The sequence below is a fragment of the Saccoglossus kowalevskii genome, chromosome 2 (genome assembly GCF_978046115.1).
Source record: "Saccoglossus kowalevskii chromosome 2, keSacKowa6.1, whole genome shotgun sequence".
NCBI classification, from domain to species: domain Eukaryota; kingdom Metazoa; phylum Hemichordata; class Enteropneusta; family Harrimaniidae; genus Saccoglossus; species Saccoglossus kowalevskii.
Window position 1 is genome coordinate 15,330,729 of NC_140642.1, and position 20,192 is coordinate 15,350,920.

General features: G+C 34.8%; 1 protein-coding gene across 1 annotated transcript in view; it reads right to left on the reverse strand.

Annotated features, from left to right (window-relative positions):
• Positions 1-20,192, reverse strand: part of LOC102802213 (ubiquitin carboxyl-terminal hydrolase 34-like) — an 81,715-nt gene that overhangs the window by 17,920 nt on the left and 43,603 nt on the right. The window contains exons 41-63 of the mRNA XM_085492011.1: positions 19,936-20,151; positions 19,448-19,504; positions 18,926-19,003; positions 17,597-17,691; positions 14,300-14,463; positions 13,797-14,029; positions 13,057-13,110; positions 12,859-12,960; positions 11,986-12,126; positions 10,912-11,025; positions 10,111-10,191; positions 9,927-10,009; positions 5,324-5,405; positions 4,885-4,971; positions 4,124-4,198; positions 3,581-3,775; positions 3,164-3,268; positions 2,944-2,988; positions 2,198-2,305; positions 1,606-1,753; positions 1,273-1,370; positions 841-922; positions 144-229 (exon numbers count right to left, since the gene is read on the reverse strand). Coding sequence (XP_085348137.1) covers positions 144-229; positions 841-922; positions 1,273-1,370; positions 1,606-1,753; positions 2,198-2,305; positions 2,944-2,988; positions 3,164-3,268; positions 3,581-3,775; positions 4,124-4,198; positions 4,885-4,971; positions 5,324-5,405; positions 9,927-10,009; positions 10,111-10,191; positions 10,912-11,025; positions 11,986-12,126; positions 12,859-12,960; positions 13,057-13,110; positions 13,797-14,029; positions 14,300-14,463; positions 17,597-17,691; positions 18,926-19,003; positions 19,448-19,504; positions 19,936-20,151 — 2,529 coding nt within the window. The remainder of the gene's footprint in view (positions 1-143; positions 230-840; positions 923-1,272; positions 1,371-1,605; positions 1,754-2,197; positions 2,306-2,943; positions 2,989-3,163; positions 3,269-3,580; positions 3,776-4,123; positions 4,199-4,884; positions 4,972-5,323; positions 5,406-9,926; positions 10,010-10,110; positions 10,192-10,911; positions 11,026-11,985; positions 12,127-12,858; positions 12,961-13,056; positions 13,111-13,796; positions 14,030-14,299; positions 14,464-17,596; positions 17,692-18,925; positions 19,004-19,447; positions 19,505-19,935; positions 20,152-20,192) is intronic.

The window sequence follows — 20,192 nt, forward strand, 5'->3', positions numbered from 1 at the left end:
ATATATGAAATTTTATCAAATATTATTATTGTACAACAAAGCAACTCATAATTTATTTATAATCATATAACAATATATGATAAATATTTTGAACGACTGTGTGGAAGATATAATATGGTTTTGCTGACAGACAGATAACTCACCATTAGTTTCTCTGTTCTACTTAATAGACAGTAGCTAAGCAATGCAAAATATGAAACCAACTTGCCAGTACCATGAACATTGGAGTCTACAATATAAAACATTCATAAGACAATCCATGAAAACAGACAAATTACATGACGGACAAGACAATCAATGTCTAACAAAGTGATCCAGTAGACTAACACTATTGAAATTACCAAATACTTTTTAATATCAAACAAATTAAAAATTCTTATTATTCCCTTGACTTACACACAACAAGTAAATTCCTTGTGTGATTACAGTGTTCTTATCAGTATTCCAATAACCCCATTAACTTCCCCCAGATGGTTGAATTAAGTGCAAAAAAGATTCATATGAATAATTTCAACTTTCTTTGTAGTCACAATAATGTTAAAATAAAAACAGACAACAACTAAGCCATAGTGCATACCAAGACAAAAGTTTATTAGTTCGAAATAAAGTGGCACCAGGGGAAGGGAGATTGTTACATTAGGTCATTTGATAGTGCCAATAAAAAAGTCCCTTGCTATATTGCAATGTTTGTAGGGGAGTTTGCTAACTCTCCGTACCAATCTGCCTGCTGTAAATACACATCCACATGATGACATAAGGCTAATATATGCAGTAAACCACCCCGGAATATATTGTTTGTCACCACCATGCTTGTATGGATCTAATGATTCATATACTTACCAACATAGAGCCTTGCTCGACATAAAAGTCTTAGAAGTAAACTGTAAATTTGATGTAAAACTGATAAAGCATCTGGACTCATCTAAAACAGCAAAAGATATACAATAAGGTAGATGTTAATGCTATATACACTAAAGTATGTGTTTTCTTGTAGTTGGGACAAGAAGCCCAGGAAAAATATTTTCTTTCACAACTGATGCCCAAAGCAAGACCATCATGAGATGTAATGCAGTGTATTAATTCTTGGAAATTATCGATCCACCATCAATTTAACTTTGCTGACAGACAATAAACTTAATCACTGAGTTGCATTTGTCACAAATGACAAAAATACTAGATTTTTTCTTCAAGTTCACACATCACCTTCTGCAAGCCTCAACGGATAGGTGATGTGTTAACTGAAAAAAAACATCATATTAAATCAATACCCACCCTAAGTTCTTTCTGTGGACTATGAATACTCCTGGCTGATCTGAAAGCTTGTCTGAAGTGATTATCGGGAACCAGAGACACCAGGAGAAATGCAGCAGCTGAAAATAATAGGACAGAGATAAATGGGATTAGTAAACCAGGCAATGCTTACTGTCAATGTGTTGACTCATATACCTTCTCATCACACTATTTCAGTGATATTCACCAACTGTATTATACAAGACACGGGTCAGTTACAATGTATGTCATAAAACTTCCGTCATCTTGTCATGATAGGAATACTGTCCAATAATTCCAGTATGTCACATGCATGAATGTTACGTGAATACTTACAGTTTCTAACCCTTGGATTATTATGTGATATCAGGAAAGGTTCCACCCAAGACTCAATATTTTGTAATACATATGAGTGAGCTATTCTATTACGTGGTGTCTGTGCTGCTAACCATTCTAAACACTGCTGTGGACTGCATTCAGCAACCTGTAAGCAACAAATAAACAAAGATGTCTCAGTACACTAGGACAACTAGTAGGTGTGAAAACGACATTCAATTTTACTGATTTGATAATTTAAGGGCTTTCTTGAAATAAAATTTGAAGCCAAAATGAAAGTTTCAGTTACAAAATTTAAATTTTTGAAAATTTGTCTCCCGCAAAATAAATTGATGAGTCGCCAAATATCATGTAAACAAACACATCCATGTGAAACACCATGACCTTTATAGTTTAAAGTGTCAGTATGTGCTGTATCTCTGTTTATTGCATGCATGCATGGTCAATCCATTTCAAACACAGCAATAATTTTTTTCAACAGATGATTGATTGAGAAATACACATGATAATAATTTGTTAAGTGACCATAAGTTCGTTGAAAATCTTGAATGCTGCATCAGAAGCCTAGAAGCTTTGAATTAAGATGACTTACCTCCCATATATTGTGTAATATCAATGTTGTAAATGGAGGCATCCCTGGTGGTCCTCCACCAACCAGCTCAACTAACATGGATAATAGCTTGAAGAAGGGTTGGGCAGCCTTAAAAATAAATTAATTCAATACATGTTCTATTACTGTACTTCTCATACTGGAATTGGTGATTTTATCATTCACTCCAAGATCCCACGTTATATGTAAAGTTGAATGTAAAAACAGAACATATGTCATAATGCTGCAGTGGTGTCAAAACATTGCACGGGATTCAACACACACACGGAATTGTTGTGCAGGTATTTCTCTGCTTAATAAATAAGCTATACACATTTGATAATGGTCAATTTTGATTAAGTAAAGATATCTCAATGCCACTTTCCTCTCTGAAAAATAGTAATTTTAATATTGAACTATAAAAAAAAAGTTTAAAATCAAATTAGCTGATTTTTGCGGGCAGATTCGGTCCGCAAATTTGACACAATACACAAGATCTTGCAGTGAACAGAAAATTGTCTATTAGAGACTGGATTGTGTGTACATACAACAGTGTTCATTTGTAGGTGTTCTTTTCTCAAGCAATTTAATTTTAGATAAATATAGTTACATTCATGATGTTTCGCTATTAAACAAATATTACAGCATGCCATTTGAAGATGAAATAAAGCATAAATCTCATGAAAAACTTTTTAGGGGAGTTTAAATAGTCTCATATGTTATCTCAGATTAATGTATGTCAGTCTTACCTCTGGATTGGTTTTCCCAATGGATAGAAATATCATTCTAACAATCTGAAAAATAAAATATTACTTAATAATGAACAAACATTTTTATATATTTCCCATATGAAACTTTTCCAAGGCCAGATATGAAAGACTTCAAAATGTAGCTAAACACGAGAATGAAGGTCACCACAATGGATGACAATAACAACCTGCAACCACATTGTTATATTTACCAGCTTACCTGTTCAGCTAGCCGTTGATTGTGTCTACATAGACTGAAGATCAGATTACATGTGTGTCTGATATTAATGCCATCACGGATTTGTTGAAACAGAAATGGAAAAGACTGTAAAATAAGAAAATATTGAGTCTAAATTTTGCGAAACATGTATCGTCAGGATTACAATGGTACTGGTAGGTAGTCTGAATTCAGATGTCAGTCAGTTTATAATGATCCCCATATTAACTGGCAATTGCAGCCAAGTAATTTGAAGTAATTTTAATAACATGATCTACATTGAAACCTTGACTGAGATATGGTCTGATAAGAGTTGCTAATAAAATAACAAATTTTTTGTGTACATCAATGTGTACTCAATTGTTTTTGCTGACCTTGTTTTTGAAAACACTTCAAGAATGGATTTCAAAAACAAAATACCTTTCCCCCTGTCAGAACAGCCAGATCACTCTGTGCTAGAGTTAATCTTCTATCAACTCGTGAGGATTCTACTAACATAGCTATCAATGTTATCATTTTCTCTAGTGATGCTGGTCTGTATTTCTCCTCAGTCAAGGAAACAACATCCTCTTCTTCGTCATCCTCATCGGGATCATCATCTGAAACCACTTCAACCTGTAATAAAAGCAAAGTTATCAAACATCCTGCCATCCTGAGTTGGTTGAAGTATTAATCCTCTGAACAATCTTTGAATGGCAGCCCAATCAAAGTACATTTATTACAGAGATAACAGAGTTACAACAGATAGTTTGCAAGCATTCAGTATTCCAGTAGATGTTAAAATAATCCACACAATGCAAGTAAAAATGATAAACAATGGTGGTAGATAGATCAGGATTGTAAGAGCATAAACTTGCAGAGGGGACAACATTTATTTTGATCAAATTAACAACACTTTTTTTTAAAAGAAGCATCTTGGAAGAAGAATGACTTAATAAAAATCAACATCAAGACGATACTCACATAATCTGGAGCTTTGGATCCAAGATAAAAGTTAGCCATAATTGTAATTGCTTCTATTGATAACAGGAAGTCACTCTGTGGAGAAATGATCATGTTAATGAAATCTACATTAGCAATCAATGTCAATAAATGGACACATAACAACCAATCACGTGAAGTGAACACACTGGAATCAATAAATGGACACATAACAACCAATCACGTGAAGTGAACACACTGGAATCAATAAATGGACACATAACAACCAATCACGTGAAGTGAACACACTGGAATCAATAACTGGACACATGGCAATCACTGAATAAATACATGGCAACAAGATTGAAAACATGGTAATAGATAAATGATTACATAGAAAAAAATCAAATTACTTGAACACATGGCAACCAATCCCACAAATGAATACATCGCTATCAATGAGTGAACACATTGATTGCCAATCAACTGAATATATTGTTATCAATCACAAAGATTGTACCAATCACAACATAGAACTCAATCTCACTGCTGAACACAAGACATCAAATTCCTCATTGCAACCAAACCCACAGCATACAACAGGCCCTCAGTCTTCTCTTTATGTTCAAATTATGTATAAATAAACAAAGAATTTTTATCCAGTGATGAAGTGAGACTTAAATGTTTGGTTCAGTCATTAAGAATACGAGTTTTTTTTATCACAATCATTAATGATATTTGTTGTGAATGAGATAGCTAGCGTCTTCTATGAATAAATACAGAATAATTAATAGGATTCTCACCTCAAGTTTTCCCATTCTGGCAAAATTATACAATAATGAAAAATATTCTGTAAGGTGTTTAATATGTGGTTTAGCACCATGTTCAATCTGAAATTAATAATAATTATTAGGATATTAAAAACATTACTGAACGTTTGCTAGACATGACTACGGTTGCATGTGTAGCATTCCTTCTCGAGTCAATCAAATATATTATGCAGCAATACAGAAACTGATTTACATAACTTAATTATTTTCTCATGTTCTTCATATAGCCATGTAGTTCAAGCATCAATATCTATATTTATCACTTTTTACAAGTCAAAATCTGCACAATTGTTTCCAGATTACTTAAAAAAAGTCAATCAAGACCTTCAGCAAATTAGAAAAATACATAAATATGTGCAAAATGATTCACCAAAATTATGGCAACTCAAAGGGTTAAGATTAGAAAACTTACAATTGATAAAAGTCTCTTGATAAATCTGGAAACACATGAATAATTCTCAATTTCTTCTGCTGCTATCTCGACATCTTCATCACTGAAAATTGTCAAAATACATGAAATTAATAAATCCCTCCAAAAATAGAAAATGCTATGCTAATACAATTTGGTATGTCTAGTTTTATCGTTATCGTGATACAGAAATTTAACCACTGACATGACCAATGACACCTTCCTTCATTTTATTTTCAGATGTTGCACTATCACAGCATTTGTTTCTTGTTTTTTTAAGCCATGGATGGAGCCTATCCAAAATATTCATGTCCTAATGAAAATACAGAATCGAAAATATCATCACAAAATGAATAAATCTGAGAGGCACCCACCCAGGGTATGATTAAAATATGAATTTCAAAGCTATCTGACTTTGTGAAAAAGTTATGTAAAAAACAAGTCATTGAAAATGACACATTCCCTGTAATTTCTCTTTGTGCTCGTCATATTAAAGCGGAGGGGTTGTAGCGAGCATGTCCTTGAAACTTGAGTTCCAAGTGGCGTATACAACAGACTGTTTATTTACATCAAAACACGTGTTTCTTGTCATAGTAATATGGCCAAAATAAATTTAAAACAGCCGTTATTCGGCCATCTTTGATCTGATTATGAAACACACTGATATGTATGATGTATGTGCCAAATACGAATGAAAAAAGTACATAAATTGTGGAAATATAGTAGTAAGGCCAAAAAGTCAGATGGCTGTCAATCGGCCATCCTTGACCAGATTTTGAAACAAATTGTCATGGACATGCATCCTAACATGTATAAAGTACATGTATGTGCCAAATTTGAATGAAACCTGACAGAGCACGTCCAAGCTACCGCATAAAAAAACAAAAACAAGATGGCTGCCAGTCGGCCATCTTTGATCCAATTGTGAAATAAATAGTCATGGTCATGTATCCTAACATGTATAATCCATGTACCAAGTTTGAATGACAACTGACAAAGCATGTCCAAAATACAACATTTTCAAAAAACAAGATAGCTGCCAGTTGGCCATTTTGAATTGAATCGCTAAGCCACTGCATGTGCATATGTCCCACATAAGGTACTAGGCACATGCAAAGAATGAACAGAATTGGTCCACAGGATTCTGAAATATGACGTTGGACAGACTGATGCACAGACAGACGGACACACGAACGGTCGGACGGACAGACTCAGGAACTCACGGACGGTCGGGGACATGTATTCTAACATGTATGATCTATGTACTAAATTTGAATGAAAACTGACAAAGCATGTCCAAAATACAACATTTTCAAAAAACAAGATGGCTGCCAGTCGGCCACCTTTGATCCAATTGTGAAATAAATCATCACGGACATGTATCCTAACATGTATAATCTACAGTACAGTTCTCGCGGAAGCTTTGGCTTTTGTGGCATCATTGTCGCATACGCATGGCTTCATTGTCGCCTCACCATCGCATCGTTGTGGCATCAGCTTCGCGTCATTGAAAATTGAAGCTGTGTTCGCCTCTCTTATTTTGTGGCATCATCGTGGCCTCAGCTTCGCAGTCTCATGGCATCAACATGGCATCAGCTTCAAAGTATTGTGACATGAGCCTGACCTCATTATTTTCACATGGAAAGGCAGTAGAGAAAAAAAACACATGTACAAAAGTTCAATATGTAATCGATTTGAAATTCAAAGCGGTAAGGGGAATAAAATAATATGAACAAGAGTAAAATGACATTTTAAAAAGATATCTTGTTTAATTATTTAATGTAGCAAGTATTGGGTACCAAAAACTATGTGAAGTACATTGCAATCTGCAAGGTGACGAGCGTCATATTGACTGCAAGGAAAATCGTGATAAATTTAAATCGCACGATGCAATCGTCGTTCGGGGACAACACAATTTGCTATACGAAATGAAACTGTTCTTGTTATAAAATTACCTTATTTTCGTTCATTTTATTTGCTGGTAAGAGAACAAATTCAGATTCCTTATTTTGGTGGTATTTTTCTGTGTTTCGTTTAGTTTTAGCCAAGTCCGATCAGATGCCCGGACTACTAATACATGCAAAACACGCGAACGCCGCCTGGCGTTGTCGCCTGCCATCTTGATACAAAGTTCCAAAACAAGTGCGTACATTTCCAACTATGATTGGATGGTTGTGGTGGCGTCGGTCTGGTAAAATGTTACATCCAATTTTCAAAATTAAGCCACGATCAGTGACCTGAGCTCGATCTATACATACTTTAAAAGTATTCTCACAAAAAATATTTTCAAATAAAAACGAGCCACAGGCCTGGTAAAAAATCGAATAGCACTTGACGTGCAGAAATAATTTATTGGGCTTCAGAAAAAAAGTGTTCATTTAGTTGTAGCCGTAAATATTTGGTGACCAGTCGATGAACAATTTGAAACTCATTATACACATGGAAGTCCTTCGATACTGAATATCATCGACCCCAATCTGGTTTACCTTATTTCCCAACTTACAAAACTGATTTGTATCTCCGCCCAGTTTTTCTTTTTTCTTTTTTTGAACTGAGGTCAAATCCCAGCCGTTTGTCAAAATATACCGATGTTTTTCAGTGAATGATTGTGAAGCCTGTCACAGCACAGTGAATCGACACCGGAGATTGGATGGTACAACGACCCTTCAATTAGCGTCAAATATGCTTTGTTACAACATCATTGATTTGCTGAAAGTCACCTGATCGGAGCACGACCTGGGTCACAGAACCATATTTGTCCGTATTATCAACGGGACTTTGCGAGTGAACCACACCCACATTTTCAACCATTTTTAGCGCGGAAGTTGCCAACAAATGTCGAAAAACTCGTGAATTTTATGGATTTGAATAAAATAAAGCTAGCGATTGGTAAGACTGGTTAATAATATATCCCCCGATGCTCTTCGAATTTTTTTTAATTTTATTTCAAGGCGAGAAATGGATAATTGAAGTTCCATCGATTTCAAGGCGACTGTTTCACCGCGACAACTCTACGCTGTGTTGTAGTTTCACGAGGTAAAAAAAAAAAACATATAATAAATAGTACATGTTTAATTATTTGGTTTTACAGCCCGCAAATTACGGGGACATGATCCCCATGAATTACGATAAATAAATGCTGATTGTGTTGAATAATGGACGTCGGGACCGTTTGGAGAAACCAACGGGGATCGATATTCCAAACAAATTATTGGGACACGGTCGGTAGACATTTCAAACAAATGAAATTATTAACGAAAGACGAGATTTTTCCAGATATTTACGAACATACTGTCACAACAAATATATGCAAAATTGACAAATACACAAAGAGATATTAGGTTTTATTTTAGTCTTAGAAATATTTTCTTTCACTCAGTCCATGCGTGGGACTTCTATTTAGCTTCATGATCCTTCGGCTTGTGTTCTCCTTGGGGGAAATAACAATAATTATACAAATCGTAAACTCAACACAGTCAGGAAAAGAAACCCGGACAACCATGTCGTACTTCTGTTGAAATACATTTTGTAGCAGTGCGTCACGTCAGAATATTGTTTAAAATAAAATAGTCAATCCCAGCCAAATCTAGGTCAAAGGGTCAGATTGCGTGCATATAATTATAGATAGTTAGTTAGTTAAAACAAAAAGTATTTGAACTTTTGACGGTTGTTTAACATCTATGCACGGTTACTAAACTAGTAACCGTGATATATGAAAACCAGAAAATTGTTAGTAGTCCGAATTTTTGCACAGTCGAAAATAAAGCGGAAATTCAACAAGCGGTCGCAAAAGCGAGCGATTGAAAAGCGGAAGCGAGCGAGAGGTTGGGCGAAATGAGTTCTGTACTTCTTTGTTTGATGAAGCGATGCTGATGCCACATTGTCGACATAATGAGGCCACAATGAAGCGAAGCGATAACCGCCTAACTTTTTAATGTCGCGACATTGAAGCAATGCTGAAGCCATAACAATGCCATAATGATGCGATGCTGAAGCTGAAGTGAAGCTGAAGTGAAGCCAAAGCTTCCGCGAGAACTGTACTGTATGTACCAAGTTTGAATGAAAACTGACAAAGCATGTCTAAAATACAACATTTTCAAAAAACAAGATGGCTGCCAGTCGGCCATTTTGAATCAAATCGCTAAACCACTGCATGTGCATATGTCCCACATAAAGTACTAGGCACGTGCAAAGAATGAACAGAATCGGTCCAAGGGATTCTGAGATACGACTCCGGACGGACGAAGGGACGCACAGACAGACGGAGACCGAATTATAAGTCCCCGTTTTCAGACTTCGTCCGAACAGGGACTAACAACAGACAATCAGTAATATGATTATCCCATGCTTTTGACAGTTTGGCTAAATAGATCATATTTATAGTTACTTTAGCTAATGTAGTGTTCAATGATACAGTATAAGTAATGATTACATTTAAGTGAAGCATGATAATACATAAAGGTTACTGTAAATGTTATAACACTCATGATTTTAATGTCAAAGAAATTCATTCAAGAATATGTATTGATAAACTGAATCATGTTATTGTGTTGAAAACATCTAATGCTGAGTAAATAAAGTTTTAGGTACAGTTATTAGTACTCACTCTTCCAGCATAGGATGTAAATATAAAGGGGAATGTCTGTCACGAAGTTGCTGTATAACATGTACACATAAACGTTGAAACATCTGAAAACAAATACACAATATCAGTGAATGGTGAAGCACAGATAGAATACTGATGCTAACAATATACAGAGGATCATTAAACAAGACATTAAAGACATTACCTGTCTCACTATTTGATTTGGACACTTGATCAGAATCTGCATCGGCCAACAGTCATCTCTAGCCATGAAATCCAAAAACCACTGAAAGCACAAAATGAAGATTATTTTACAAACAGAAGCTTATAGCTTTTTTTAAATACTGTATTTGCTCTATTAGAAACACACTGTAATGTACATATCTGAAGCTACATGTACACTTCTAATGGAGCAAATACAGTATTCTGTTTCTCAGTTTTCTACATACAACATTTGAATTGAGCAAAAATGTTTCCATCCGCACATAATAGAAGTAAAATTGGCGTAATCAATGAATGCGATGCAACACATAAAAGAAAACAAACGAGGACAACATGTACAGATGTTTTCATTTTCAACAACAACTGCATTACTTTGCTGTGATACTCTGTGTTATGTTGTGAATCCCTATGATGTTCTGAGGTAGATATTTTAATGCCAAAACAGTTATAAATGTCACCATTTTAGGTGTTTTTAAAATTTATTAGCCTGTCTGAATGACATGAAGTGAAGCAACATTATTAGAAACAAACACTATTCACAACTAATAGGTCTAGTATTATTTAAGTTTCATAAATTCTTCAATATCTTTAACAAGACAGCATGATATTTTTTGTACGTTTTAGAGACCATTACATCTCATGCAAGTAACCTGCTACATCTTAAACTTGCTCGATAAGATGATAGGTTTATTCATAGACTCAAACTATTATGCAACATTTATAACCCATTTGAGTACCAATGTCAATTTTTGTTGTCATTCATCTATAGAAAAACTAATTGTACCTCGCATGCTGCTGAACAGGTGTTGAAATGCTTAGTCATCAATTCTATCCACTGTAACATTGTAGGTTTCTCTTTGGCATGTATTAGTGTCTCCAATACAAATGTTGTACTCAGCTGAAATGAAGCATAAGTCAGTGAAATCCCTTTTCCCCATATCAAGAGCAGCGATATGATCAACATGTGACTGTAAACTAACTGCACTGATAAACTCGCTGAGGAATGCCAGTATCACATTGGGTGTGGTAAAATTTAATGCATATAGCGTGGTTAACGAATTCATATGATGAACCCCGGTAACAAGTTATTTAAAATATTGTTTTTAGATACTACTAGCATTTGATGATGACAGAATGAAAGGCAATATTCAAATTGTAGGACAAAACTAAAAGGAATGTCAAATTAGTGAGCAGAGTTGACTAACTTGCTGCGCAAATACTTCTGAGACTTGCGTTAAAAACATTTTGAGCTCAGCAGTGTTTATCAACTCCATTACTTAACGTTATTAAACACAATATTTCTATGTAAATTCTAAAGAGTTTAGGTCATTAGTCTCACAGTACAATAGGTGATTTACTGTACAACTGCGAGATCTCGCGAGATGCATGAAAGACACGCGTCGAACGTCTGCCGCAAAAATCAAACGATTTGATTTTGAACTCGAATTTTTTTTATTTCGTAGCTCACATCGACCGGCCGATCTTTGACAGAGGAATATTGCATTCGAATATCCTCACTTAATCAAAATTGCCCATCATCAATTGTGTACAGCACATTATTGACATGGAAATGTCCCCCAAAATATTTTCGCGTTTGTCGAATCTCACGCGATGTTTGACGCCACTACGACGCTATGACCTTTGTTTGTCTTGTTTTTTACGTCTGATTTCACGCATAACGCGTGATTCTCGCAGTGAACAGAAAATGGTCTATTAGTATAAAACAAGGGGTATTTTTACTTCAAATTCAAATAGCCCATTCATATGAATTACTAAATCATACATTGGCCCGAATTTGCTATAATAGCATGGAGATAGTAGACGGGTTCTACTTTATTTGTATGGTTTTTAACCTTACCTGAGCAGCCATCAATTGCACTATCTTTGGTTCTGGCAGTGTTGTAGGTATAAAACTACACATACTCCACATGAGATTAACATAGGCATGGTCAAATATGTTCTTGTCTTGTTGAAACTGCATGTTATCTTTCCAAATCCACTGTAAATATTCAAAAATTATATTGTAACACAATATTATCGAACAATTCCAGATTCCCAAACTATTTGTGCGTTTGCGCATATTGCGTGACCCGCGGTCAACAAACCGGAAGGTAGGACAGATTTTGAATGTTCAAAATGCAGTTGCAGTACACCAATCATGTGTTTCCAACTCGCAACGTGAAAAATCCTCCCAAAATAAAGTGCCATCATCTTTCAACTAACTCGTATCAGGCAGCCTCTATTCTGCCTAAAAATCAACTTTTTTAACTGGTAATCCACCTTTCTCTACTGCTTATATAGTGCTTCTAGAAGTCCTCTTTTGTACCCACCCACACTAACTCACTCTGCTATCTTTAAAAACTATCTCTTACAAATGCTGCCGACTTCTTCTGGGGTTGCATGTATATTGTTCTTTGACTTTTTATATTCTGTCCTACCCTCACTGGTTGCTAGGTAGGTTACGCATATGCAAATAGAATTACATCGTGTACATCGTGAGAATTAAATTCTAGAATCCTCATTATTGAGTCAAGGGATCCTAAAGCTCTGTTTAAAGTTTGAGATTAGCCAATTAAATGACCTGTTACAAATGCACTTGACATGTGCATGTCCAAGGTGACTTCTTGAATTGAAGTGATTCATTTGTCAATGCTCTTTACGGGTCATTCAAAAGAAGCAATTAAACAAGATCATCATTACAGAAACATTATAAAAACTATGACATTCATACCTCAGCTAGTTCTTTGGATAGTTCAAACTTTGGGAGTGGTTTATTCTTAGCTGCTTCATCAGGTTCACAACGCTCATAAAATAACATATATGCACTATGTGTCTGTAAAACACAAACATATAGCCACAGACAGATGGTTATTAGTTGAAAATCACTGAGTAATCATTATGAGATTCACTTTCAACAATTTTAACTCACCTTCTCAAACGAGAAGTCCATGAACTTATCGGTGACAGAATCGTACGTCTTCGTCTGCAAAAGCGGATAAATATTCTCATGAAAAAAAAATAACTAGAACACACATGGTTTTAAAATAAATCTGTAGATATTGCAATGGTGGTAAGGAGATTATCGGGTATCACTGTAAAACATAAAGCCTATCAAGGTATGAAAAGATGTACTACAATGACTATCCTTACTGCATTTAATACAGACACACATTTCATTTGGTGATGCAACTACTGTAGAATACTTTATTTTTGCTTGGAATTTATTTTCGCTGAAGGGATGATTCCGTGAAAATAAAATCCAGCGAATATACTTTTTTTACTATATTTCACATTAAACTCATCAAATATCAGTGAAAATAAATTCCATATAAAACGCCCAAAAAGCCTTTTCAGCGAAAATTAATTGCAGCGAAAAAAAGTATTCCACAGTATTTGTAATTGTGCTAATTCCCTGGAGCATCATTGATGCATCAGAAAAACACAAATTGGTATAATGAGTCTTTATAGTAGTACAGTATTACAGTCACATACATGTGTATAATCTTTATTTTTTTTCTTAGAGACCTTTTCACTAAGTACCAACAGTCAACAAGCTGATCCAACTTGATTTTGACTCAAAATCTACAAAATCAGTGGCATTATGAGACACACACTGTTTGTCATTTACTCAAAAAACAGTCAGAATATATTGTCATATCTTAAACTTACAGTCATTTCACCACCAAAACACTCTGATGCAATCTGTGTAGAGTCAAAGGATTTGACCTCTGCATCATTAAACATAAACCATTTATCTTGTTTGCCTTCTTTTCTGTGGATACGATCTCTAATAAAACTATAGTAATGACCTCCATCAGCCGTTCCAGTGTGTACAGTCACACCAATTAAATTATACAAATATTTAGTACTGCTCTCGGATTTCTTCTCATCTTCATCATGGACTGTGTGTGGAAAGAAAGATATATGAAAGGTTATATTACCTTGTCCAGTTAGTTTCCAATATTAGTAAAACAGAAAACTGCCATTATCAAAAAGAGTTCTACATTTTGATGTAAATTTATTTTAATAACTTAATGTTTTTCATGAATTTACTGAAAATTATGAACAAAAGTGCCATGATTTGTCAGTTGTCATGTATGCGTTTCAATCAAATACCATCCATATATTCGTCTGCAATTTATCAATATGGAATTGGGATGAACATCACCTACCTTTGTTGTCAGACATCAAAGCTTCTTCTGTGTAACCATACATATCAAGTTTAAATGGAAATGAAAAATGTGTATTGACTTTCTCTTTCATCATTGTGACCATATTAAATGTATATCTCATGGTGTTGAAAGACAGGATACGAGGTAATGTCTTGAAACACGCCCTAAATTGAACAAAAAGCATATATTACATGTAAACGTTAATAATTTCACTCATTTCATGCAATCAAACCTTTCAAATCGTCTTCTCAATTCAGTGATCCTATTGGGTAAAGAATATGTTCAACTGATGCGCATTAAGAACAGGATCTTTGCGAGACACTTGCAAATTCAAATAAATATCAAAGAAAGCTTAGAAAGAACTCCTGTGTTCTGAGGGAATAGGGATCATGATGTAATATTCGGGAATATTTGAAAATGATAAACAAATTATGAATAATATATTAAATAAGGAGCCACCAGTAGTCATCTACACACATAGATATCTTTTCCTACAATAAGCCTACTTAAAAATATGCATAAAAAAAATTCTACACAAAATTGAAACAATAAAAAGAAAACTGAAATAATTCATAAAACGTTGGGGGAAATGAAATGCAACGAAAATAGTAAACAAATAAATGCCCAAAATAAACTTATAAGGCATTTAAAAATATTTTAGGAATTCAGTTAACACAGAAAACGTAAAGTAGCAAGAACAACTATGTAAATTTCTGACAAACAATCACAATCTAAATATCTAAAATTCAAACCACTATCTTAATATCAATATGTGTGTCAATAAATATTATATTTATTTATTTTCAGTTACGTATATTAATAAGGAAGGCATCACAATCTTTTCGATTGGTTCGTATATCCCGAAAATCGACATGGTAAAATTACAACCATCATACAGCTCAGTACCATAACAAATATTAATAATTTACGGCAGACGTACTTCTCGGTACAAAATTCAAAGTAATTCCCAACGCGTCTCATTTGTTACTGCGTATAAATTTACACTATCTGGGGCACGTCGCACGCAATGAGTACCAACCAAAAATACACACAGGACATTTTAAGTGGCTTGAAACAAAACCTTATCGCTAATTTTCGTTTCGAAAACATCTACGATGGCTTAAAACCCTGCAGCCCGTCTCGCATGTTTTTTTGTTTACCAGGCAGGAGATGCCAGTCAGCGTGGCGTTGCCCCAGTGGTTTCCACTGTGCATCCAGTAGTTAATGCCAACATCACGGTCTATACATGAAGCATGGTATATCATATTTTCTTTTTTGCTTCATGGCTTAACTTAATAGGAACAGTAACTCGAGCAATAAATGTGCCTTCCGATTTGAGGGATATCGTGCCGTGTAATATTCAATGAAAAAAATAGTGAAACACGAGGCTTACGCTGGGGGCCCACATAAGGTGTTGCAATAGTGTAAATATAACAAAGCCAGACACCAATTGTTTCCTTTGCTAGGTAAAATCAATGTACCGAATAATCGGATGAAACAACAAAAGTAAACTAGGATATATTAGAGCCAATGAATTCGTAATTTCAGATGAAAAATACCCCTCATAACAAATCGCCGTCATAACAAATCATCGTGTTGAGGGGCGGTGAACAAATGAGACACCGATTGTCAAATTGTTTTGGTAATCATCGCATGTCGATTCATGTCATTTGTACAGAGTACTCTGACACAAAAATAAGGTAAACCAGCTTACTTAGTGCTAATGATTTTGTGATTTCCCACACGAAGAACGTTCTCAGAAATAATCCGACATGCTGATCAGCCCACCAAAAATCGGCACCAAAATTGATCACTCCTGTCACTGTAAATTCGGTATGTTTTACAAGTTTTTTTCTCCAAATCCCAACATATATTTACACATGTAGGCGAATTTTGTCAGCTCTGTGTAAATAAATATTTTTACTGGAAATGTGCTCCATTTTACGTACGAGAAGCCCTTACACAATGCAGTAGTCATCAACACACATAGACTTCCTATACCTACTAATCGACTTGATAGCTTCGTAATTCGGGGAAGGTGGGGGCGAAAGTGCACCATGCAAGTTTCCAAATGTATAAAAGAAAATAAAAGAAAGAAGTACAATACAATGTTGGTAAGCGATACAAAGGAAATATCTCCTTACGGCAGCGACTTGATACAACTACATTGATGCTGGAGGTCACCATATTTGTTCTCGCGTTCAATAATACGGTGATAAATCAGGATTCACAAGTACAACGAATTTACACAACATTTTACCATGAAATCGAACCTACCAACCATTTTCATATCTTCAACACTACCATGGTTTTGGCGATGATGAATCTCACATTCATTATTTTCTTTACTGGGCTCACACAGGGTTCAATGTTCCGTGGCTTGAATGTAATTGTACACCACACGTGAATGTAAACTAGCTTGCACAGTAATTCGTTTCACAGTCATTGAGGTTATACATTTGTTCAATTACTTATTTATTTACTTATACGATAATATTAAATCATACATGTAATTTCTTAGACCTTTTCATAATGTAAACTGATACATTTCATCTCCCAAGCGCTTGCTTCATTTTTGTACAACACACTGGAAATAACAAAATGGCTGACGCCATCATAAATTGCTGGTCATAAAAAATAGAATACGCATGCGCATCATTATGCAAATTAGTCCACTCACTGATTCCTATTAGTTGTATTCATGCAATTGGGCATCAAAAAATACATAAAAAATGCTAAATTTTAATTAAAATGTAAAATACAACAATGAATTGCAGCAGCCAATCATTAGTAACATTCTTACCAAGTTACATAAAAATCGTTTTAATGTTTCTTGAGATATAACTGAAATAGCTTAAAATTCACACATTATGCAGATGAGCTCATTAATATGCATGGATGTCAACCAAAAACTAATCAAATCTGCGCATTGCCCCAGACAAGCTATATACCAAGTTTCATTGATATCCGAACATTGGTTCTTGAGATATCGATGGGACACACACAGACAGACAGACAGACAGACAGACAGACAGACACACAGACACACAGACAGACAGACAGACAGACACACAGACACACACACAGACACACAGACAGACAGACAGACACACTAACTGCAAAGACTCCCTTTTTGTGCTTCACACACGGGAGTCAAAAACCACAAATTTCAATTCTAACACATACAATGTAGTGGAAAGTAATTAAAAGTTGAAAACTAGATACCAGCTGAGCAGTGGACATGCTTGTGGTTGTCATTGTACTAAAAAAATGCAGATTTTTCAATGAAGAACAAACCTTTTTTCAGCTCTAACTTTCTTTCCACATTGTGAACACGTGTACATGTTGTCCCCTTCCAGTGTATCCTTCACAGTGACTTCATCCAAAGATTCCTAAAGAAAATTATATAATTGATTTCACTTTGGAATAGACCTTAGTAAAGATTCTCATTTTTGAATGCTAACTCCTCATTGCATATATACAATGCAATACGAGAGAAACTATGCGCAAGCTGGCTTTGCCATTCATAAAAAAACTGATAGTTTCTATAGTGAGTATCATTTTCATAAATAATTTCAACTCCTTCTAAAAATGAATTTAAGTACGCAACTAAAGCCAAATAAATTGGCACAATTTAGATACACATGTATAAGATGATTGTTGCCAGCATGCTAAGTAGCTGAAAGTTAGATGTTATGATTGAATTGCCCTGTATGTTGAAAAGTGGATAGATGCACACTTTGTGTTTAAATACTCATTGATCAACATGGATAAATTGTAGTGAACTAGCAGCCTGTTGGCTGATATAGCTCCGCTGTTTGGGATGCATGCTCTGAAAGCAATGACTAAGAAGCAATTTAAACTTAATTAGCAGTTTTCAAGAAGTTGAAAAATAACGTTTTTTGACCAAAAATGACAAAAATATTCATCAAAATTAGAGAATCGAAGATATTGTCACAAAATCAACAAATCTGACAGAGGTCCACCTGATATACCTACATATACAATATCCAAGAAAGTGGACAAGCACTTTTCAAGGAGAAGTCGAAAACATAATTTTTTACCCAAAATGACAAAAATATTCACCAAAATTAGAGAATTGAAGATATTGTCACAAAATCAACAAATCTGACAGAGGTCCACCTGATATACCTACATATACAATATCAAAGCAACCAGACTAGCAGTTTTCAAGGATAAGTCGAAAATATAATTTTTTTACCAAAAATGACAAAAATATTCATCAAAATTAGAGAAATGAAGATATCATCACGAAATGAACAAATCTCAGAGAGACCCACCTAAGGTAACTACATACCAAGTATCGAAGCATTCGGGCTAGCGGTTTTCAAGAAGAAGTCAAAAATAGCATTTTTGACCGAAAATGACAAAAATATTCACTATAAATAAGACAATTGAACATATCCACACGAAATGAACAAATTTGAGAGAGAACCACCCAAGGTACCTTCCTAGAAAGTTTCACAGCTATACAGTTTGTGGTTTTTAAGAAGAAGTCAAAAATGTAAAGTTGACAACGGCGATGGACAATCAGTAATACTATAATAAGCTATGCTCTACTTCGTCGACAGCAGAGCAAAAAATGAGCCTTATTCTACAACTTACACAGAGATTCTTCATATCTGCAACCTGACATCTGACAGTGTAAAATTCTTCCAATGTGCGGCTGACATGAGGACAGTCCTAGCAAATGAACATAAACTGCTTATTAAATAGAACATTTAAAAAAGGACACAGTAGATTAGGAACAAGACACTGTATATAAAAGTATGTGCATCTGTTCTTGTACACATTATATGAACACACCGTAAACTTGGAAATTGACAAAACCTTTTATCAGTGACAGTGTCCCTGGGATTTTTTGCTAGGCAGGGAATGAGTGACTTATATGAAACCGAGGTCCTGTCAACTCGCATACAGGAAGCTCTTAGAAGCTAAACCCACAAGTATAAAGTGTATGACAATTATGCCATACTATTAGTAGTATAATTATATGACAGTATAGTAATAAATTATTTTATTGTGAAATTTTCTGATTGACAATCCATATTACATTTGGCTCTGAAAATCTCTTTGCTAGCATTGCTGTATGAGATGCATATTGGTTATAGTGGTATGAAAACTTACTAATGATACAACATTATTGGTGATTACTCCATGGAAAAGACTTCTTACAACATCTTTCTGCAATTAACAACATCAGAGCAAAAATTAATACAAGGTGAATGTCAAATAAATCAGACCAAATCATGAAAATGAATAAATCACAGAGACAAATTGATGTATAAGTTAGTATGGCCGATCAATATAAAATGGTCTAGCTATTTTATTCACAACTATAACTGCAATCACTTTTCTCAACAACATTGCTTGATGTTTTGATCTCTAATTTTGAAAAGGGGTGGTTATTTGATCTGTAATTATGACAAACATGTCATAGTAACATCAATAATTCATTGTCCAGTCACTAGACATCAAAGTTAACCCATAAATCTAGAGACATTACTTTCTCTAGGATCACTATCAAATACATGTGAATTACGTTCTTACATACTGGAATCAGAATTGTTACATGAGTAATAAAACCATTAAATGCATTATTGGATACAACTTACTAAATCTGGTGACATTTCTTCCATTTTACTGATAAGATCAGTGAAGAACTCAGTCATATCTTTCTGCTCCCCTGTATTCAGCGGCTGCTTATCCATCACATAGACTTTACAAAAACTCCTGGGATTGTAAGCTTTGTGCTCACTCTCCTGTAAATATGCAAACATTTTCTGCAGCTCTCGTAATATACCAACATGCTTTACATCTTGTCCTGAAATCTGAGAAATACAAAAATAATTTGGTATCATACACGTGCAGA